Below are 23,988 nucleotides of genomic sequence, written 5' to 3'. Positions count from 1 at the left end.
CTCAGGAGAAATAGAATCACTCCCATCACATTTTCCTATTGTTTGTGCTTATAAGATGTAACAGAAACAGTAAACCTGATACTTTTGCAAATGAAATAAAGTGCAAAATTTCCATTAACTTCAGTAGAAGTGGAATAAGAACTTTTTTTTAAAGCTTTTGAGCAAGGAGATGACTATTTGAACACAACAATAAAACTTCTCAAGAGATCTGTGTAATCCCACCCTTCCCCATATTTTGTTTCTTCACTCTCAGGAATAAGCTCTGAGCTAGGCGACTACATTACAACAACAGTGAAATTGAAAGGTATTATCCCCACATTAAGCACTGCATGCCTAGGAAATCAAAATATTTTAGGAACTGGAAATGAACTCAGATAAGCTTAATTGTGCTCTGCTGCTACATTCTTCAAATAAGATTATGATTTTTTAATGCTATCAGTTTAGACTCATCTGACAGGGAGCAATCACCTGTCCGTTCAAGTCCATTCCCCCTTATTCCTAAGAAAAATGTATTTTCTGTTAATTCCAGAAGAACTCACAAGAACATGCAAACAAGTCTTTGAATCTACGCCGTGCCGTAGGAAAATCAACAAGAAATGAAGGTTGTCGGGAACGCCTGGTCCCCGAGCTAGCAGAAAGTATGTACAGGTTAAACTTCTAAAGAGACTTGAGACGGGGTGGGGGGAAAGAAGGAGAAAGCGGTTCCTCCTGCTGCTGCTCTGCAGTGCTGACACTGCAGACAGTGAAACATTCCCGAAGCCGTCGAAACTGAAAGCGAGGATTTACTCCAGTTGAAATCACCGGCAGTGTTGACAGTTCTGACAGCGGAGCCACGATTTTTTTCCCTTTTCAAGGGCATTTCAAAACCTCTTTGCGTCAGATGGCGTGTTCCCGTGGCTCCTTATGCCGAACGGTGGGCAGGTTCCCAGGAACGGCCGCCATCCGAAGCAGAGCCTCTCCTAGCCTTACGCGCAGAAATAAAGGCTTGACTTAGCTTTCTGAAGGGAATGAGGGCAGGCACTCTCCCTGAAGGAACAAGTTATCTCTCTTAACTAGCCTTGAGGAATATGTAAGAGCCAAGTTCTCTTATGGAGAAATAATAGACTTCTTAGCGCCGAAGTAATAAAAGCTGAGTGTTTTGTTTCAGTTTATTTTTAGATACTTCTGCTTGCCTGGTCTTAGTCACTTAAATGAATACTAATATTACTTTTTCACAACTTTTATTGCCTACAGAGACAGCTGAGCAGCGAATAATAAATGAAATCTATATATTTTGTTTAAAAGATAAAATTAGAAACAAAGAGGACAGCGCAGATACAAATTAAAATAATATTTCATGTGCATAAAAATCTCAAGGTATCTGCAGAAAGCAAAAGCAAAGAAGTCCACTAAAGTGAAGCCCCTGTGTCGACCCTCCATCCTTTGCCATGCATAATTCCATTACCATAGCATGGGCAAAAGTCTACACAGAGCCCCTCTACCTCCATTTAGCCCAAATGCAAAATCCTGGATCTAAACAATGCCCATGTAAGGACTTCCCAAGAGCATTCAGCATAAGATTTATATCTTTATGGCTCAGTTTTAAACATGCAGTCCTTTGCTACTGGGATTTTTCACTGTTTCCCCATTAGTTTCGAGAAGACAGCACAATCTGGCCATATATAAGAATCATGGCTAATACTAGTCACTGTAGCTGGGTGGAAGATCATCTTCTGAGATTGGAAAAGCATGAATAAGGAAAAGAAGGTCCTTCCTGAATCAGAATGCAAAGTTAAAACCTGCTTTTTTTTTTTTTTTTGTGAAAAATAGCAGGAAAAAGGAGGTCTAGATGAATATCAGCACTGTCTTTGGTTAATTTTGCAGCATTTTGCCTTGACTGGGATTATTTTTAAAAAGTGATAAATATATTACGTTTTAAGAGAAGAAAATAACATCTTAAATATTAGGTCACGTGGTAAAAATCACATCCGCGCACACATGAAGGAGGGCAGGCAGCAACAGCAGGTGAGGGCGCCCAACTGTCGTCCTGTCCCAGGCCCCTCGCGGCAGAGCCGTCAGCCCGTGTGAGGCTCGTGCCCACGCGTGCACCCACACAAAATAGTGCAGAAGCCCAGCAGCAGGAGGGGGAGACCCCAGTGACAGGTCAATTCCTCGCCCCGGCCCCGGGCTGTCCCTGGAGAGATGTCCACCCTGGGGGCCAGGGACACTCATCGCAGCGAGCCTCTAGGAGAAGATCCCAGGACACCTCACAGACCGAGGTGGCACTGTCGGGTGCAGGGCACGGGACAGCATGCGGGGAAGAGGATTTGGGATTGCACCAGACTATTACGGGATGTTTAGGGTAGGGGCCAAAGGCTCATGTGCATATGTATATACGTGTTGTGGCTGATTGTCTATTGGGAGTGCATGCTCAGTCTCACCACTAGTTGGCCCTGTGGGCACAGAGCTGCGGCAGCCTTGCCTCTATCAGCCCTTCTCCCAACTATTTAGGTACTAAAGGTTAATGTTAGTATACACAGAAGTATCATAAAAAGGATTAAAAGCATTTAAGCTTAAAAAATAACAAAGTAATAGAAGCAGAAGTTAAATAGGATCCAGATTTTCCAGGGAGAACCTATCTATGATTAAAACTTTCTCTGTAAGTCTAAAATTTAGTTGTGATCTCTTCCATATTGTCTCAGAAAATTTACCAATTTAAGCTATTTCCGTATCTTGTTCTTCCTCCTCTGGAAGTCATCTACACTACAGTTTCATTTATGCCGTTCATATCACTAAAATTCCTAATGCTCTCTGTACCCCTCTCACCGTTACACCCGCAATAGAACACTTTGCGCATCCACTTCATTTTTCTGTAGTTCATTATCTCCCACATTAAGCATATCTGCTGGCTTGCTCTCCTCCTGGGTTGTTTTTAGGGACTTTTAGGTTGTATCCTAATTGCTTCCTGCCCATTTCATCCCATCTTGCAAATGACTAACACGTTTGCCCTGTCTCTTCAGTACTGCCAACTTTCATTTTACATTTTCCAAAATTCTATTTTTTTCACATTACCATTTTTACACATTTTCCTGCATATTTGAAGACCTAATTACAGAGCTAACAATTGCAGCTGATCTATAATTTAAGCGTTAAATCTATATCAGACATTCAAATTGAACAGAGATGTTTGGCTAAATTTGTCATAAGAAACAAAAACAACTTTATACTGGAAGCTTTAATCTTCTTTTCATAGCAGTGTTCATGGATGGCTACTCAGTGCTAGATGAATAGTTTGCATATATTGTTTTATAACTCTGCTTATTTATATTGCTCCATTCATAGGTGTAGTTTCATCTGTGGCGAAAGCAAATCTTCAGCCTTAATTCACATGAACTTATAAAAAGACACAGGAGGAATGCTTGAGATTGGAATATGATTTTAAATTGTGCTGCAGTAAAGATATACGTCATGCACCATGCATAGCTCCAGATTATACAATTATTACACAAAATAGGCCAACAGGACTGGGAAACTTGTTTACTGCACACATTACAAGAGACTCAGGATTCAGAAATCAAATCTCTGGCATTTATCTTTCAAATAAAATGTGTGTGCTGCTTGTGAAATATTATCTTGTAGGAAAAAACATCTAGAAATATTTATCAGTAGTAGTACTTAAAAGTCTGACCAAGGATCGATACTGGAATTAGTTACAGAATAGGGAAACACAAAAGTCTTGGTGATCAGTCTCAAGAAACAGTACTGAAGCTGGTCTGAAGCCTGCGCAAGTTTGCTAATGTTTTCTAAATCCTTTAAGTGAGCTAGAGGACCAATGCCCGTAATCAGAGCTGGCGTAAGGAAGCGCTCAGGAGCCCAGCTCTCATTGTGAGACCCAGCGTGCGGGGGGCTTACTTTGATCGGTGAGGCAAGGGTTTTATACCACTGAGGTGGTTTTGAGGTTCTTACTTTTAAAATCGGCTAGGGAGATTCTCCTGAGATGTAGGAAATTTCAGCAGCATTCTGGCTCACTGCCATGCAGGAGCTGCCTGAGTTATTTTCTGCGATGGATGTTACAGAAATGTTTCAGGGCCTACGTGCAATAATTTCAGCTGCAGTGCTTGGAAAAGAATAAACTTTTGCTATGCTGACTCTTCACGTGGAAATTGCCCATAGCAAAGATCTTTTCCCACGGTATTCCTATCCTTATTTCTATTCCAGCTGCCAACCTTCGGGCAGAACCACCCATATTTACGGGGTTGCTTCAGGCTGAAGAAGCAGCTGGGGAAGCAGCGGGGAAGAACTAGGAAAGGGGGCAGTTTACTTGGGATCTCCGCTTGCTGTGTTAGGTCTCCGCTTGCTTGCTGCAAGCCTGAGGTGAGGCTAAGCACACTGAACCTCTCTCTTCCCTTAGGCTACATTTGATTAAGATACAAGCATTCACGCAGTTGTAGCTAGGACTCTCTGCTATGACCCAAACAAATTTTTTCAATCATTTATTAATAATATAATATAAAAAGGATTTTCAGATTTTTTTTTTTACAGAGAACTCACCGCTGTGATAATAAGCCTTATTCTAGATAAAAACGTATTGGGAAAGGCAAGGCAAAGGAAAGAAACAAACTCGTTTAAGTGAGGAACCATATAAAAGAAAAGTGGCTAGCTAAAAAAAACAAACCATGAAGTTTATAAAAGCAAAATAGATTATAAAACAGAGTAAACTCTCCTTTTTTTCCCCCCCAACTCTGGGACCTAATATATCTCAGCTAATTGTATCACCTTTCTGCTGTGGCTCAGGAGGGAAGAGATCTGAACCCAGGTTTGTCAGTTAGCTGAAATTTATGGAAAATGAGAGTTGGTAGTTATGTTCTGCATACAGTCTGATCACCCAGATCTAATCTGTCAGATGGCAAAGGAAAGAAGATCATTTATTTTATCCTTAATCCTGTAAAACACCCAAAGGTTAAGTGAAGAACCTTGTAGCTTGATAAAGACGAAGATATTTATGGCTATGCCCAACCTGAAATATAGAGACTTTTGATGTCAAACACCCTACAGTCTGTAGATGGTAGGAATTGTCTTTAGTGAACGAGAACTAGGTAGGAGTTAGATAGCGCACTGCATTTTTCACTCTACTCCTCAAAGTTTTAATGAGCAAAACACACAAAAAAATGTTCCAGAGGAAAAGTGAGCAAATCTGCCTGTCCAAAACTGCACATCACATCAGGAGGTCAGATGGAACCTTTAAATCAGAGTTTAGTGCTTTACTCTAAAGAATACAAGTAAAACTGGATTCATAAGTTTGCTAAGTTTGACTAAAGAAGCAGAACACTCATAACTGTAAATATATCAAATGCTACTGAAGTACCTTTGTAAATTTTGAGTAGTGAAGGACCGTTACAAAGCAGAAACACAAAGAATTCAAACAAAATAGCCTTCTTGAGAAGAAGGAATTGCAGCTTGATGGAAAATTCCCATAGACTTCCTCAAATCCTTTATTTTCAGCAAAGGAGGTCAGATCGACCATGTGGGTTTCCATATTATTTGCAGGTGAAAATCTCCCTGATACATGGCAATAGGAAAGTTTCGTTAAACTCAATTGCCAGACCTTAACTTATTTGTCATCTATAAAGGCTCATGAATCAGTTTACTCTTTGGAAAGTTTCAGCTAAAAATTGAGCGACTCTGGATATCCTTATTTCAGGAACTAGACAAAAAAAAATTAATATGCAGAAGACTTCTCTTAGAATTAGGATCAAGGGACAATGTTATCTAGACAGAGGGCTGTGCTTAGCTGAAACGAGAGAGCTAGATTGTTCCTACTAGCAAGAGGGTCTGGGAAAGAGGGAAGTTCAAAAATAAGGAGGAACAAATGGAAAGAGACTAATTTTTATTGCCAGCACTGCGGAGTCCCAGGGAAGTGGACTTTAGTCTGTTCAGAGTGGAAGGGAACTCTACTGTCTGCACATTTTGATTAGTTTCCATGTAAGCAATCACATAACTGAAATCAGAACATTTCTGGAGATAGCTAATTATCTAGCTCCTTTCAAAATATGTTAGGCGAAAAGACTTTGACATGAATATTTGTTAATTTTTGAGATACAAGACTTACCCATTTAAATGTCTGCACAAAATCCATGTATTCATCACTGTAGATTTCTTCTAGCTAGTTTTTATCTATCAGACTCTCTAGCTTGCCTGTAGAACATAATTCTTCTTTCTAAGCTATTATTCTGTCATAATAGTATATGACTCTTTTTAATACTGAACAGTCTCTTAATTAACTTTCCTTATTGTCTTTTTAGCATTGTGACTGCCTGATGCTGTGAAGTTTAACAGGTGAAATGCCTTGGTCGTTCACCTCATGAAGGAACAGTAAGATGCCTTACACTTCTGTTTCCGTCATAAATATATCAACTCCTTTCCACAGGATTATTTTTAATAGATTACCCTTTATGGCCAAATGGAGATATACCGAGCTGTCATAAAGCAAATCTTACTGAGGGGAGTTGCAAACATGACAGAATTAAACCTCACAGCTTATTATTAGATAAGTGAATGCTGTGATCACCATTTTAATTATGGAAGGCCTAAGGTACAGAGAACTTTGAATAATTTGTTCAAGGTCACGGCAAGACTCTTTGGGGTAGTTAGGAGCAGAGCTTAGCCTGCTGGACTGTACGCTGACATTCCTCCATATACTATTACAATGCCTCCAACAGTAAAATATTGATGGAAGGTTAGATGCATATGACAAACTTCCAAATTCATAACGTAGTTTTAAATCTTCTGACGAGGTGAGGAGGTGCAATAGAGACTTTAGTAAATTGCTCTTTTCCTCTGCAGTGTAACAAAAGAATCGTTCTAATGAAAGAGGACAGTTTCAGGAAAATGTGAAAGTCTACAGAAAGCCTTTGAAGGCTCTTCTTTTAAACTGATGCTAAAGATGGACTAAGATTCTGAAAAACCCTCCATGAAGATACAAATCTCCTGTAAAGGAGTCTACCATCGCAAATAAACACGATCTCATAAACAAGAACTCGGTGTCGAGCCCTGATGGACACTTAAGAAGGACTTCCATGAGTGCTGAAGGAAATCTTGAGCACTTTGCTAGGAGAGGAGTAATCTCTGAGATTTTCTTTTGGCACTTGGCTTCTCTGGCATCACTTGCAATGAAGTCAGGAGTTGACGTTTATGCCATCACAGTTTGCTACTATCAGAAGAATAATGTGGTGGGGACTCAACACTGTGAGGGCCAATTTGTAACTGCAAGTAAAGTAGTAGAAAAAAGTTGACTCTAGCAAATGAAGTGTTCGATGAAGTGTTGGTGTAAAATAATGATAATTCAAAAATCACGGGACGTGACCTTTAATTTGCTGATTTTCTTAACTTACTTTTTTTTTTTTTTTTAAGGAAAGCACATAAAAGAAATGCGGTAAACTTGTCATGTTCAGAAAGAGTCAACTCAGACTCTTCCTGCTAAGGCTTGGTTTGGCACAGGGAAGGAAGTGATGGAAAATTTTGGGCTTGGGTTGCAGTTCAGAAAGCTTCTTTACCTGATGTCTTTGAACTGAGGGAGAATTCCAATGAAATCAGTCTCAGCCTTTCACTGAGAGCCACACTACCTCTTCCACTGCACTGGTAACACACTTCCTGTTGCGAAGGTGATTATATCTATATGCTTAATTTATGGTACATACAGGTGAATCTCCAGTCTTTAATGTTGACATCAGTTACACAGCATACATAATGGACAATGAAAATCTATTTCTGTATTTAGAATGACTGTAAATAAGAAATAGGCCTTTTTATTTTATTTTTTTCCTGTCACATACATCCACACTAAAAATTTCATAGCTGTGCAAAAAGCCATAATGGAAATTGAAATATTAGGATTATAATATTGTGACAAAAATCGTAACTGTGGTAACAATGAATGAGATACAACTAAATGAGATGAAATTGGTGGGATCAAAAATTTTTAGTGTTGACACACAAAAATCTTATTTCCTTTTCATGATCTAAATTATTTTGAAAACCTAAATGAAAAAACTTAGCAGAAAAGAATGTTTTTATTCAATGTGCTTGTTTTATATGAAACTCCACTCAACTAGTTTTTTTTAAATGTAAGCCAAAACACCAAGCAAAGCATTCTTGTTCTCTGTGTCTTTCCAAAGACATCCAGCAAACGGAGACTACTTCCTTGCAGCGAAGATAAACCTAGATTAAAAATCAAAATGCATAGGTCCCCTTGTATATCATACAGAATAAAAGAAAAGCAGACCCAGACATTTTATTATTACATTTTAAACGAGAATATAAATTTCTATGCTTGAAGTAACATAGGGTATTTATTTCTTACAATGATATGCATGACTTAGTCTCACTGTGAATGTCATATTTCTAACAGAGGACCAGATTCTGAATTAATTTCTACGTAAATAGACCAAAATATGACAGAAAGAAAATTAGTAATGGGTCTCTTCAAACCATTTTCTCTGTTATCTGCAACATTTTTATCATCACTTTTTCTTAAGTACTAAGGATTTCATGAAAAGTCAAAGGAAAAACAGAGAAATCTTTTTTGTTTTCAGTTCTCTAGGTACTCCTGGAGAAAACGCAATTATTTTCTCTTATAAATCTGCATACTAGGTAGGAAATTGTATATCAGTAATATTTACTGGCTTTATTGTAATTATTGTAATTGCTGGAAAATTATGAACTAGTATGACTATGATACTGTAGGTGTGTCTTAATTTTTTTATTATTATTATTTTACTTTTTAAAGAGGAAAAAAAACAGCGGAAGAATACTGCATTTACCCCCAACGAATATGAAATTAACCATTCCCTGGGAATGAGAGAAGAATAATGAAAAATGGCTTGATAAATTAGGAAGATGATGGCTGAGGTTGAATGGAGAAAGCCTTGATATCAACGATGTCAATATGTGTGCAGAGAAACTTCACTGAGTTCAGTGGGGCTTAGTCCTTGTATAAGGTCCAAATCTCACCCTGCAAGATGAAAAATACCTTTATTGCCTTATTTGACAATAGCGTCTGCAGGACAACAATGAAAATGCTGTCGTTTCCGACATTCAAGATCTGAAAGCCCACTATAGTAATCACTCAATACTAATGAAAGTGTCCTGGATGAGTATAGAGGTCTTTCCTAACCCCTGCTTCTGCATGAGTTGCCCTTATAAGCATCATTTTATTAGTGCTTGTACTATAGTTTTACAAGCTGCCAGAAATGTAAATCCTGCTAAAGTACCGCATGAGGTCCTATAGGTAAAAATAACTGAGGACAGCAATGATGTAACTCCCAGAGTTACCTGCCTTAAAGGATTAAACATAAAGGGTGTATCCAGAGGTGTTTTCTAGCACTAAATTGATAGAATGGAGATTAATTATAATCTACATAAACCCATGAAAATCTATGAAGGGTATAATTTTTATATGGAAAAGCAATATAAACACTAAAAGGTTTCAACAGGCTGTTACTATTCTCTTAGCTTACTGCTTCCAACCCTGAGTCTCTGTTACCCTGGGGTATGCTTCCTAAGCTGACCTTTATGTTCTTCTATGTTCTTCATACATTTTATCTCTTATTTCATGGAGTTCAGAGATATGGAAACGTTCTCTTAATTTTACACTCCTGGCTTGACATTTTCTGACCTGCTCACAGCCTGTAGCTGTCAATTAGAGCAGCGGACATTAAGACTGCTGAAGTATATTTCTCAGCTCATACACAACCACTGCACAGGCAGAATAAAGACTAAATTAAAAGCCATACAAATAAGAACACCCCCAATTACTGCTGAAATGCTCTGCTCTAACTGTACTGACCAATGTGCTCTTTGTGGATCTCTCAGTATTAAACCCTTTCTCCCTTTTCTGGTTTGGCTTACTTTGGTTCCGTGTGGCAAGGAAAGAAAAATAAAATGGCATATGAAACATTTAAGGAAACTTTAGTATAAATTATTTCTAGGTCTTTGACAACTGTGATGGCAACAGCTGTGTTAAAGTCTCTTGTTCACACAAGTGTATTTTTGGCCAGCATAGGGTTGGGATTTTTGTTTTTGTTTTTTGGGTTTTTTTTCCCCCTTCTCATCTTTTGACTAATCTACATAATCCATATGAAAAACAAAACAAAAAAAAACCCTTCAATTTGTTACGGTCTATCACATCTTATGGTCTTTTTTTCTTTTTTAAGAATGCAGAATATTTATCTAACCTCTTTCCAAACTGCACATCCTAGCATCTCTATTATGTGCTATTTTGTAGCTTCGAAAGCATTTCATGCTGTGTTACCAACTAGCTGGAGATGTTATAACTTCTTGCACTCATTACTCCTCTATGTACATTGCTGAAAATATAATGAGACGGTGCAGTCTATATTAGAGGCTGCTAATGCACATCCTTTTACAAGTGTCATGTTGCAGCTGCTGTGATGTATTGTGTCAATTATGCTGCTGAGTATGCTTTCTGAGGGTGTTTGGTAAAACATGTTATTGCATTAACTTGGTACTTTTGTTTTTCTTCCCTCTCACTCTTTGGAATAGTGAGGACCAGATTCTCAAAGGAATTATGCTGTTTTACACCAGATCTGACTTTTACACCAGATATTAACTTTTAGGAAAGCAGCCCTGGAGTCTGTACTTTAATTAGAACCCAGCTGTCCAAATGAATTAAGGCTGTTTTTAATTTACATCACCTTAAATTCTTGAATAAGATATGGCAAAGAAATTCTGTAACCTTTACATTTAGTGTATTCCCAGAAGTAGTTAACAGCCCACACATACCAGTCACAACATTTTGTTAAACCTATCATGAAGTTGATCCAAGGATCTCCAACAGCCTCCTGCCATAAATGTATAAAGCCGCATTCTGCAATTCAAAATTCAAACAAAATCTCCAATTTTTTCATGAGACAAATGTGAATTCTGTTCTGTCAGGCATGTACCAGTGTCAGCACACGCTCTCTGTACCATGCTCATGGCACGGTTCAACCAGGCTCAAAGGGCGTAACATCAGCCGTTTGATCTGTTGCCTAGCCACATTCACATTTAAACTGAGATTACTGAGAGACTCTGAAGCGCTAGCGAGGCCCAGAACGTAACAGAAGCTAGATGCCTGACAGCAGGTCCTAGCTGCTTGGTAAGATTAGGTAATAATCCAAAATCGAACTTCAAAATCCATACCTAGCCATATAAATAGCTCAGCTGATTTTGTGAAGCTTCTAATAACGACTGAGATTTCAAAGGCACCTGCAAAAGTACTGAGTTTCTACTGAAATTTCTGGGAGTTCATTGTATAAAGATAAAAGGTTTCTGAACACAAATCCCACGTATTTTCTGAAAATTTTTTAACTCCCTCTTTTGAAAAATATCAGACTTTAGTGTTATGCGGAGGCAGTCTGATCTTCCAAGGTGGTGAACGACTTGCAATTTCAGCATGGACCTGAAAAATGCTTGTTCTTGAAAATCCATACCTCTTGAAAATCCATGAAAAAAATCCATGAAAATCCATGGCTTTTTGTTGAGATACTTAAGTAATGTGACCACATTTGCACAACAGGGAAGAAAAATTTCTGAAGAGGGACAACACCTTCTGCCTTTCAGTTCCCTATTGCTTTTAAACTCACGCTTGCTATTTAATTTCGATGAGTCACAGGTATCTGATCTGCCAAGTGTCTTTCCAGCTCAATGTTTCTAAATGTGACTTTACAACTTAAAGCTCTTCTTGGGAACAAATTTCTGAGGATTCCAAGCTTCGCTTATTTACAAGCTTTCTCAGCTATGCAATATTAAATCCCGTCCACAAGCTGAAGGAGGAAAAAGGGTGCGAGAAATGTGCAAGAGCTTGATTTCCAAAGATTCAAAAATTTGTCTGTTTATGCAAAACTGTGGGAATAATTATCTACATTTAGAATCTGCCAGAAATCTGACAATGTACAGGTCTTCACAGTTTTCAGAATTTCTACTTTCAATTATAGTAATTACTTGAATTCACAGAAAAACACATTCAAATATGAGGTATGAAGGAAAACAAAATGAAGCGAGTAAGCTTTTTCAGACAAAACAAAAAAAATTGGTCTGTGTTTTGGTCTGAGTTTTGAGTGAGAAGCTAATATCATTACACTTAAGCTTCCTCGCAAACAGCTCACCATGAGTCATTCATGGGTTAATTATACATAATCAGATATATTTACCATCACAATAGAGTGATTTTACACTATTTGTAATCTAAAGTTTTCAGAGACAGCAAAAGTGCTTAAATCTCTCATAGCAAAAAGAAAAGTTTTTTGGGAGAAGCAAAAAAACCCAAATTGCACAATAAAATTTAATTGAAATTAGAGGACAGATTCTCAAGGATGGTTATTCATTCCCACTCAGATGGAAGAAACGGGTTGTAATTTGGCTGTGAATAGCTGGTGGAAAATGTGATTTATGCATCTGTTTTTCTGTTGCCTCCTGTTGTTTTGTTGTGCTGGAGTTGCCCCAGAGCTGTTGTACCCTAAGAAAACACCGAGGCTGTGTTCACCTGCCCCAGGTGCCTGAAATATTTTCCCTTGAAAGAAGACTTATTCTAACATGGAAGTGAATAGCCTCCAAAATATGACTGCTATAAAATCTTCACTTTATTAAACAAATAAGAACAGTATTCTAACAGCCTAACATAACTGTGTTCATCCTTTTGTGGAACACAGCTAGAGTATTTTATAATATTTCATTTATGTTGTCACCAACGTGTTTCTTATCTGTTCTGCACAATAATTTGGACTTCAGTCAACCACTGACTAGCACATCTGCACAATTTTTTATGGTCCAGCCTACAAAGCTCTGCAACCTTCTCAGTATAAAACTTCTTCAGTGCATATCAGAACCTATAGGAGCGATACCAGGCAAGGGAAGGCTGTGGTATGGCTTAGCCCTCTTTAACGGCAGTGGTGGAACCATGGCTTCTAGTGAACAGGACAAGGGGTCACGTGAACGTCAGCTTATACAGCTGTGTCCTCCGACTGCATTAGACTCAGAAAGTATGACAAAGGCTTGACGTAGTATGCCTAGTCCTCTCCCACCTACCCACCATTGAAAAAGTCTCCTAACGAGCTGTTAGCAAGGTGGATGTACGATCTGCGGGTGATGCACCACGGTCACTCTGCCAGCAGTCAATGACAGGGTGTGCTGCCAGAATCACGGTGTGTGTTACGGGAGCTTGTGCCCTTCATGTCGTGTCAACACCACCCATGAATTAGGGAAGGAAAGAGGTCAGTAGTTTGCATTAGGGTCATTGCATAGTCCTAGGTCTCTGAGCATTTCATCTTCCCCCGGGCCTCCAGCTATGGTTGGATCTTCAGAAGGTGCAAATTAGCATGGCTGTACTGGAGCGAGAACAAGGCTGAGGTGGAAGACATGAGAATACGGCTGGTAAAAGTTATCACAGGGAGAAAGGGAAATGCTTGCTGACTTTACTTATATTATGCTTCCATGAGTTGAGAGGATTTTACCAAATAAGAGGAATAGCACCCCATCATCCTACCAGGACAGGAGAGCCGACAAGCCTGCATGGTTCCGAGAAGAAATTTTCATAGGAGAAAGCTTTTAAAATGAGTGTACAAGGGAAGCAATGTTAGATCTGTAATACTTCAAACACAACAGGGTGTACATTCATGTTAATGTATATGCAAATTAGATGCAGCCCTCAGGCTCTTGGCAAGTTGCCAGCGAGGCCCTTGGGGCTGCAAACTGTTGATTTTGCATATGAACCTAACTACTTACACTAAAATGCACGCATTAAAATAATATTGAAATAATGTATGTATCAGGGAGTTTTCAATAAGGTAAATATTGATACAAGGCTCTGGCTAGATCCCACGAACATTTGTTTTCCAGTTGGAAAATGATGTGGCTTGTTTTTTTTTTTCCTTCTCTCTTTATGTGCAATATACAATATATTGTCGATATAATCAATGTGTAATAGTGAGGCCTCAGTCAGTTGTACCCCCGTTATTTTTAAGGATAATTATGTCACAGTTAACAAACTTGATTACGTTCATCAAATACATCCACTCTTTTCCTCTTGTTGTACATGACTATTACTGAGAAATCAGAGTTCGGTCTGAACAGTATTGTTTTACACTAGATAAGAAAGAATGAAACATGAAGACTTTGAGGTTAATTCTCACTTCCCTAGTACTTTCCTTTCTCTGTGACTTAAATTAGGCTTGGGACAAAAAAGTTTAAAATTAAAAATGTATTAAAAGCCTATCTTCCTGCATTAATGCCATATAATCATGTATCAAGACCTATCGGAAAAAAAAAATTAGAGATCACATATCTCAGTACATTTGAATGAACCAGAGAACATATCAACTGATCAAGTATTAACTGTTTTGAGTCCATACGAGATCATTTCCAGCTTGTTGCTGAAGGGAGAAGAATGTTTCATTATGTGTTGTTTTCCAAAGCGTATCTATCAATTTCTGTTCTTATAGTTTGGGAAAATAGGTGTTTATTGTTGGTGATTTTTTTTTTCCAGAATACTGCTTGAATTTGATCATTCTCATCTGATATTTGATCTATTCTTGACTTGGCTCTGTAACTCATGTGACTTAATGGACCCCTCTCCATGTCCCATCTGTAAAGACCTTTAGGTCTGAGACCTTAATCTATTGAAGCGGTGCTAGAGGAAAAAAGTGGAAATACTAAGAACTGTGTGGCCAAACCTGGACACAGCCAGAGTTTATGAATGGGTGAATTCCTCATTTGCTATCCCTGTATATGGCTGAGCAATGCTACAGCTCTTTTAACTATTTGTCCTCTTTCCTGTCCTACACAGAAGGGATAATATTTCCTCCTATATTGTTATATTTTTATTGTTAAAAGATCATTGAACTATATTGATGCATTACTTATTTACAATGCACTCAGAAAGAAAATCTTTACCTCCGAAATCAGATAGTCTGACAGACAAAACAAACAAGTCGGGAGAAAACAAAAATCACAGAATTAATATAGGACTACATGTGGTGATTTGCTTTAGGAGATGCATCATGATGGAGTTCATATTTACTCAAATACATATTCATGGGAGAGGCACAAACAAAAAAGCAAACAAGTAACCTTTATCAAGTGACTTCTGTTCATTTTGAAGTTCAAAATCCCAAAAGGCCTCTGTGGCAGAGAGTTAACACTGGTCAAGAAACTTAAGGGTTTAAAAGGTTACTGCATGGTAAATCGTATGGATTTATACACAGAGGTAACACTCTGTTCTCTGCAGCATATGGCATATAATGTCATATGTATGAAAACTCTGGAACTGTCTTCAGATATTATAGGTCTTCAGCTTATCTAATCAGCTATCGTGCCTCCAGACACGATCAGAAACTAATTTCCAAAGGTATGAAATGTGCCACAAGAGGTAGTCACATGCTCCAAACATAAGGAGGACTTCTTCCTTACCTTCAAGTAAAGTAAAGGCTCATTTGTGTGCTGAAGCATTATGATTATCCCCAAATAACATATATTTTCATTAGTTTTTTAGGACTTGCCTGTTTTGGGTGATTTTTTGGTTTCATTCAGGTATGTATTCTCCAAAGGATAGCTGGGTTTTACCTAGTAAGAAGTTAGGTTACCTAGTTAAGTTATATGCAGTGACATTAATATTCTCTTCCCTAAAGCATAAACACCTCTGCTAGTGTGGTAAAGTATACTGCATATTAAAAAGATATCCAAAATGTACCTAAAGTGGACTAACAAAAAGGGAAGGTGGGAAAAAAAAAAACTATTCAAAAGATAACTATCCTTTTAGTATTTTCCTTTTCAGTGAAATGAAATTACAGGTACATAGAAATGATAGTTAAAGGCATAGAATTGCTATCTGAGAGTGAATCTTAAATGATTCCATCAAATACTACATAGGTTCAGAATGTGAATTTTTTTAGCTAGTGAGCTATCAAAAATTAATTGTGTAGTGCTTGATACATTTCTAATATATAATAAATTCAGAATCTCAGGGATTTCTAGGCTGTGGGGACAAATCCTCACCAATACCTTTATACTAGATTTAGTTGATGCTGGTCAGAAGGGAGCTGTTGTAGGCTGAGGGAGGTTTGCTTGGACTGCCCTTGCAAATCCTGCCCGGATGTCCCAGGGAGACAACGACTTTGAGCAGAGCTGTGGCAAGCAAGGCAGACGTGGAGGCCACTACGTAAAAACCCATCCAGCAGCTTTTGGCCTAAGTGCCGGAGACCTCCCCTAAAAACCCCTAAACTAGAAACTCCACTCCTTGGAGCAGCCCAGAAGGGGAAAGTACAGAGCTGGCTGACAGCAGCCCCAGTCCTTAGGTCCCACCGGAGCAAACACCACGCTGATCTGCTGGGACGCTGAGACCTGTCCCTGCAGCTCTGCTAGCACAGAGAGGCGGCTGTCTAACTGAGACCCTAGTATACGTTCCTTAATAAATAATCTTGAAATATGCTGTCTGCGCTGTGCATCTGCAACTTTATTTGATGGTTTTCTAATTTAAAAACTGCGGTGTTTGGAAAATCTCTGCAGGGAGAGAACAAAAAAAAAAAATGCCTTCGCCTTGCTGCTTTTGTGTTCCTAGTTTTCAACAGAAACAGTTTTTTGTTCAGTTAAGTGCGCTGACAATAGAAATCTGTTATGCAAATGCTTGCAGTCCCTCAATGAAAGCAACGCTATAAAATGAGGGTTTCGTGTATCAGCACTGTTGCATCTGATGTGAGAACCATTTTCTCAAGACCTGCTGCAGTCAATTACCCAAAGCGGATTTGCTGATGGACTACAGCTTGCGTCTGAATCCATCTTGTGAACAGGGAGCCGGGGGGGGGGGAGAAAAACCGTAAGTCATTTGGCGTTGCTTGTGAAAACTTTGGACGCACAGAACATTCCTTACCTAAATCATTAGCAAAGCCGCTATATGGAAACGGGGTTGAATTTTGTGTTATGTCACAAATTCTCTTAAAAAAAAAAAAGAAAAGAAAAAGCACAACTGCAGTAAAGATAAGGAGAAATTTGTTTCAGACTGTGCTTTGCCTCTGCCTTCTAGTTTCTAGCCCTTCAGGTGCCACCAGTTTCTTTACCATGGAAGGAAAGTCTCGTCTGGGCTTTGAAGGAAGGAGCCCAGTTTTTTAAAGATTGCTGCAGACCTACATGATAGATGGCAGGACGATGGAGATAAGACAAATTAGATGGATAATAAGGCAATCTGTACTATGATGTGGGTGATGAGCTCTGAGCCGGGATTAGCTGTCATGTCACCGGCCCAGGAACGGACAGGGCAGGAGGCATAAGTGATATATAGGAACAGCCAAACTGAAGGTGCACTGCCAATGCAAAAAATTAGATTGTATCCTTCTTATCTGTACCGGACCTGGAACTCCCAATTTCTATTTGCTGAAGTAATAACTAGGGTAGCTGGAAATCACAAATTGGTTTCAGGAGGTCTTTAATGAAGACCTTAGTTACCAGTTGATAGAGCCAATGAATTCAGTGGTTTCTAAATAAAACACCTTACACTGAAAGTTTTATAATTTATGCATGTTCAACTGCAAGTTAAAATTTGCTTTGCTCTTCTACGCTGGAAATGTACTCAGAGAGGTTATTTCAGATAAGCAACGTCAAACAAGAGACCTGTTCAACAGAACGGCTGCAGCTCTATGTCATACCTCCATAAGTACTGATCTTAGCCAAGCATCCTCTCATGCCACCAGCGACCTGCAGCGGTAGACACTAGGCTTTGCCTGACAAAATGCACTGAAAGACAGTTCCTAACAGAGAACAGGACGTGCCTCCACAGCACTGCAGAGCCAAGAGCGCCAAAGCTTTCCCCACGTAAGCAGAAATTAATTAATTAATGTTTCAATTGGAGGAGCACAGTAGACTATAATTGCAAAAAAATAAAGAGAAGTACGAGGGAAAACACAAACTCTATGTGCCTCTACACAGGTATAAGAAGGGCTATAAACGCAGTTGTTGAGTACACAAGTAAAGGAAATTGTTTCACTGACGAAACGCTCCTACGAAGACCATCTGCATCATTCAAATTTTATATCATTCATCAAGAATAATAGCTTTAGTGCATTAGACTGTCTCTTAAATTAACATCTTCATTATCGAATTACTGCTTTTTATTCAGCTAGAAAATTTTAGGACAAAAGTGATTAATTTCCCAATAAATCTTTTTTTTTTTTTTCAGTAATCAAAAGTAATGCCCTCTGGCAGACTGAACCTGGAAGTGCGTTTGCCGGTCAGTCTCAGCGGACTTCCCATACCTTTATGGCAGTGGAGGCAATCTGGATGTGGTGGAGCCTGCGGAGGGTGCTGTCTCTGTCGATGAAATAAGAGGCTGCCAGCTGGTGCAGGGTCTCCAGGGTCACTGAAGAGCTGTTGGCGCTCGGATCGCTTCCTTCTGACCGCTTGCTCAGCTTCCGTTTGTCCACAAAAATTGTGAGTGACTCCTCTCCTGAGTGAAGAAACAGAAACCACGGCATGCATCAGGGCCGCCCTCCGCATCGCTCTTTTTGCTGCAGATAAGGTGGCAAGCCAAACTTTTTGATAGCTGTTGTCTAACGTTGAGAAACCCTTCCTTAACGGCAGAATGAGGTACCTTAATTAGGCTTTAAGTACATGGACAATGAACTCTTCTGCGGGTCTAGTGGCTGGTGTCTAAGAGGCTTTTATACCTCCTATACCCCAAGTCCATATTCAGACAGTCAGTTAAGAGATCTGATTTTAAAAACTTCTGACCGCTCTTAGTGTACATCCTTGCTGTTTGACGCTTCTGACAGCCCAGCCTCCTATTAAAAGTCTTTTTCTTTTTGTCTATATTAGGCATCTCTGAGAACGCCAAAGGAAAATACTATTCCTCTAGTTATTTTATTCTTTTCCAGCATGCCTGATATGAACAACAACAACATAATAGGACATGTTTAGGCTTAAAAGGCTCCAGTAAGTCTTCTCCACTTACTCCCATTTGCCAATCACTTATAGATGTTATGTGTGTATTAAATGTAAATTTTGTGTAAAAATGCATTTGTGTCCAAGGTCGCTTAATACCTTCAATTTTGGTATTTAATGTCAGTATAAAAGAAAGTAAGCCGGTATAATACTTGAGACTTTTCCTTTTTCTATTCCTGTTCATTTCTTTCCTTTAAAATTTGTATTTTTTTACCTCAGACATGTATTTTCTGACCTCAGAAAAACATAATATCTTGTTATAACCTTTATAAACAATGAATTCGCTTGTGCTTTTCAATCGATTCAGCAATGATAAGATGCCTGAAACCTGATGTAACAGATCACTCACACCACATTTATATCATTGAAAAGGATAAAAAATATGTAATAAGTCTATTAATCAGTATTCTTTAAAAAAAGGAAATATAAATAACATTTTTCTAACTTCCAAAACAAGGTTGTTTTTTCCAAAAGCAGACAAGGTCCAGGATCTTAGTCTGAGGCTTTCTCACTTCCTTTTTCTTTAAAAAGCCATGGGAAAAAAAAATCACTTGAATTTAGAAAATCTAATTCCCATAGGATTATTAAAAACCAAGCAACCCATAATCTCATTTGGTTAATGCAGCTGGTTCATAAGAACCATTCCCGTGTAGTCCTACTGACAATGTTAAATTTATAAGGATTTGTCCACACGTTTATGGTTTACTTCAGAGATAAATTTTTTGAGGGCAACCAAGAATTCATTCATTTAGTGATGTGGTTAGACAGGATTCTTTACTTCAGAAAGTGAAATAGAAAAGTAAGTTATTGTAATAGTATTTCAAGGCAACCTATGTCCAAAGTAGCTACAGAAACATTTTTCTCACTTTCTGAGTCTGTGTTTGGTAGTTTGCCTTCTTTGAAGCTAACCTGCTCCAGAATCGAGGAGTAATATCATTATATCTTTATTCTAGCTCCTGAACCACTCCATGGAAAGCTGTTTCTTCGTTCCTGGAAAGGAAGCTGCCCCGTTACGGTTTAACTTGCCACTTACACTAGTTTCTTTGCGCACCCATCTGTTATAGTGGCGCTCTGCCCATCTGCAGGATGGGTTGCCAAGTTCAGATGGACTTACGTGCCAACAAATATAGCTGCAGAGGGACAATATGTAGGATGAACACATGACATCATCTTTATAAGAAGACAACCTTGGTGGCAAGCAATGAAAAAATAAGGACGCACGCCTCAGAGTGGGAGATCACATCTGTTGCCATGTAATGATTACACAAGCAGCTCCCTCTGCTTGCAAAATTCATTCGTGTTTGAAGAAATAAGACTCAGTTCATGGTAATCAATGCATCTTACAGTGTTTGACAATCCCTTACAGAGTCATAGGAAAGTTAGCCCCTTCAGTTCGTACACGTGCGAGATTTTCATTATCTGCGAGGTTTCTGTCTAACCTGCTAGGCTTGTCCAGCAAGGCCATGTCTTTCTGAGAACAGATAGCTGCCTCCCAGGAGAGCTGGCTATTCCGACTGGAGTCTACCGCAGTGCTCTCCGCTATAGTTATGCTTCTCCTCCTGCATTTTCCTGTTTCTTTTTGTGCATGTGTTCATCAAAGCAGGAATCAATTGAGTGAACTCCAAAGAACCAGCTAAACTAAAGCAGCTTCCATAAGTAACGAGATGTCCCCATCCAGTTTCCTAGTCATCTTGCTGTAAGAAGTGGGTGCAAATTTGCATTTCATTTAATTGCTGCCGAAATAGACGAGGTTCGCTTAGCGGGAGGAGCATAAGCCGCTGTATCATATTAGCCCAGACCTCTGCAGTGAATTTACCCCACTACCCTGACGCAAGGCGGTGACCAGGTCTTGTGGCCAGGTGGGCCATTATTCACTTTGGGCTCCATCTGCGCTGACTGGGGTGACTAAAGGGAGCTGGAAAAGCACAGTAAAATCTAATGGCTTGTACCTTAATGGAAATTAGCCATCTGAAAGTTCAAGCACTGTCAGGGTTCAGCTATACCTACAAAATAAAGCCTGCTTTTTCCAAACCTGCCCTCTGATGCTTGCTGATGCAAAAGATGTTTCCAAACTGCAGAGCAATGGATTGAGTCGAGATACGATCAAGAGGCCACGGGCTCTGTGCAACTGTTTGTGTGACATTTTAAAGACACAGCAATATTAGAGGCACTCACAAGAGGCAAACTGGTGCCAGTGACTAGTTCAAGCAGCGCAAAAAAGGTGCAAAATGACACTAGGCAATTTTCAATAGATCTTTTTCCCTCTTCCAGGTGCGCTATCTAATATATTTAGATTAAAGTGACTTTTGCAAGCTTGATCATCTTTCCACTGCAAATTGGTTATAACGAATTGCAAGATAAAAGAAAACTAACGATCAAGCTTGGGGGAAATCTCTGGAAAGTAGGGGACATTTTTCTTGAGATTCTTCATGTTTTACTTGCCAGTGCACCCCAAATGTACACAAACACAGTGTACGCTCTTAGCACGTCTGCGACTGAGATCAGTTATGGGTAGGACCGCTTCCATCAAAACTGTATTGCAACAGAATGCTGATAAGTTTTATTATTAAAACAAAGTCCTGTTTGTTTTTCTCCCCTCGAGAATATTTGTTCACCGCTGGGGGGAGGCGGGGCGGGGGGCGGATGGGGAACAGAACCCTGCTGCGACCTGCAATAGCCAAAAAAAGCACTTGAAAAACGCCGGGACAATAACTCTTGCATCCAGTCATAGTTACCACATCGCTACGGTACTCCACCTTGACCCCATCCTGGCTGTGGTGGGCACGTTTGGGCAGGCAGGAGCTCCCCGGCAAAGCGCTCGCTCCCATCACTAGCTTCCCCACTCCCTCGTCCCAACAGATCCAGTTCATTCCTCGTGCTCTGTAGCCAGGTTGAAACGCTTTCTGAACGTTTCCTTGGACTCGGATCTCATCAGATGACGCTTCCCAAGGTCGAACGAAGACGACTGGCAAGGGGAAAGGGGCCCTTTGGTGTGAAGGAGAAGAAAGCTCCTTCTGCTGGCAGACCTCTGCCATTGCGTTTGGGTGGCATCTCAAACCAGGAGGTCCTAACTCTTAGCCGGGATTCTCAGGCACTACGGTAATACCAGGTGCAATCAGGTAACGTTCAAAAATATTTTCTTTTCAAAGGCTTCTTATAGAGTCTGGAAGTAGTTCATCGCTCTGAGTTAATTTAGCACTTGCTAGAAAAAGGATTAAAGTAGATTAAAAAATCAGAAACATGCAACACAGTTTAGTACTTGGGCTTTACTATTTTGTTGCAGCACTGTAAGAAAAGGGTTCCCGCTCACAACCAGAATTGTGGGGTTTGGAAAGTAACATTAGTGACTCACCTAATTTGTGGGAGATGATATGAGTTTTAAATTGATTTAGAAAAAAAACTAAACCCATGCCAAAAGAGACTCTTCTGTCATATCTGAAATTAGGATAAATCTTTTTTTTTAACCTGTAACATTCTTCAGCCATGAAATCAGCTAAGAAAACAACCAAGCATTAGATAAAAAATAAATGTGATTTACTAAACTATTCAAGGTTATGAGTTTAAAGAACTGAAAAGGATTAATGACAGTGAATACTAAGAAAACAGGATTATTCAGCATCAGATCCACACAGCTGTGCTTGCTACGGTCTCTAAAAGCAGTATTTTCCCTCTACTTCACAAAATTCAGGAGATCGTTTACTTCACTTTCTTGGGGTTAAAAGAAATAGCATAAAAACATTTTGTTCCTGCTCACAGAACAACCCCATATAACGCAGTAATTGGCTCAAGAAATTAGCAGACTCACTGTGCTGATGCTTTATTACGGTATAGCTGCTGTCGCTCACAGATATTCATCAGTGAGTAGGAGACTGACATTCACACCATAGCTTGACCTTGGCACAATATAGACTAATGTCCCTGCAAGCCCTAGAATTTACAAGCCTGGAGCTTAGCCTCTATATTTAGCTCTTTCCAAGGCTTATAACACCATATTTTCTAGTGTTTGTATTTTTAAATTAAAACTCCTTAGCTGAGAAAAATATTCTACATGTTTGTCTTTCAAAAAATAAAAGCATAAAACAAAGTGGGCGTATAGAAATTAACCTAGACACAGGCCCCATCTGTGGCCATTTAGCTATAAGACTTCTGTACAACAGTTTAAAATTGGCATTCAGAAATTAGAAATTAATCTTGTGCACATTTTAAGAATATCTTCAGGAATTATTTAAATAAGGAATGCAAATAGCCACCATTGACATGGCAGATTCAGAATAATGCTGTAATAAATGTAACTAAATATAAATGTCTATTGAAGAAGTAAATAACTTTCTTTTGTTATACATAACAATACATATTCATATGATTTAAATAGTTAGTGTTATTTTCTGCCTCAATTATCGGGAGGTTGTTCTCCTGTATCCACATCTTTGTAATGATGAACGCATCACACACCTTGATGCTTTGAATTTTCATCTGTAGACAGGGTTGTGATAGGAAAAAGCAATGATCCAAGCAATTCCCATCACTTCCTGTCAGCAAGTAGGAAATCGTAATGAAACAATAATGCTCAAAGGCAGCTAAATCCAAGTATCACCCACAGCTACCTTTTTAGAGCTCTGTATTCATATACATATATATATCTTTGGCCTATGAACTTCTCAAAAGTTTCTGATTAGGTAGAATACCTCAGTTACAATAGCTATGTCTCGATACAGCAAAAAAGTCTGAAACAAATTTATGCCTTTGTTATGCAAAATAGCTTAGCATTGGTGGAAATCCCATTCGTGTATGGATCACAGAATGTACCACTAGGGTTTTATCAGGTCATTTTCCTAAACTTAAGCAGATGTTGATGGAAGTGCACAGCTTCAAAAAGTACATAAGTTACTGCTAGGCCAGATGCGATATCATTTCTGTGGTCCGACTGAATAATAGCGCACGTTTATTCCACACATACCATCTGTTTTAGGAGGATTTGAGAGTTTTCTTCACTGAGCAGATAGGAGAGATAAAAAATAGAATATATAT

The 23,988-nt window shown here is 39.1% G+C and overlaps 1 protein-coding gene across 3 annotated transcripts in view; it reads right to left on the bottom strand.

Moving 5' to 3' along the window:
- BRINP3 (BMP/retinoic acid inducible neural specific 3) overlaps positions 1–23,988 on the bottom strand; it is a 225,061-nt gene that overhangs the window by 69,972 nt on the left and 131,101 nt on the right. For all 3 annotated transcript variants that reach the window (XM_009674513.2, XM_009674515.2, XM_009674514.2), the window contains exon 4: positions 18,276–18,466. In XM_009674513.2, the coding sequence (XP_009672808.1) occupies positions 18,276–18,466 (191 nt within the window). The remainder of the gene's footprint in view (positions 1–18,275; positions 18,467–23,988) is intronic.

The sequence above is a fragment of the Struthio camelus genome, chromosome 8, assembly GCF_040807025.1.
Source record: "Struthio camelus isolate bStrCam1 chromosome 8, bStrCam1.hap1, whole genome shotgun sequence".
NCBI lineage: Eukaryota > Metazoa > Chordata > Aves > Struthioniformes > Struthionidae > Struthio > Struthio camelus.
This window is presented reverse-complemented; position numbering and strand designations above follow the sequence as displayed.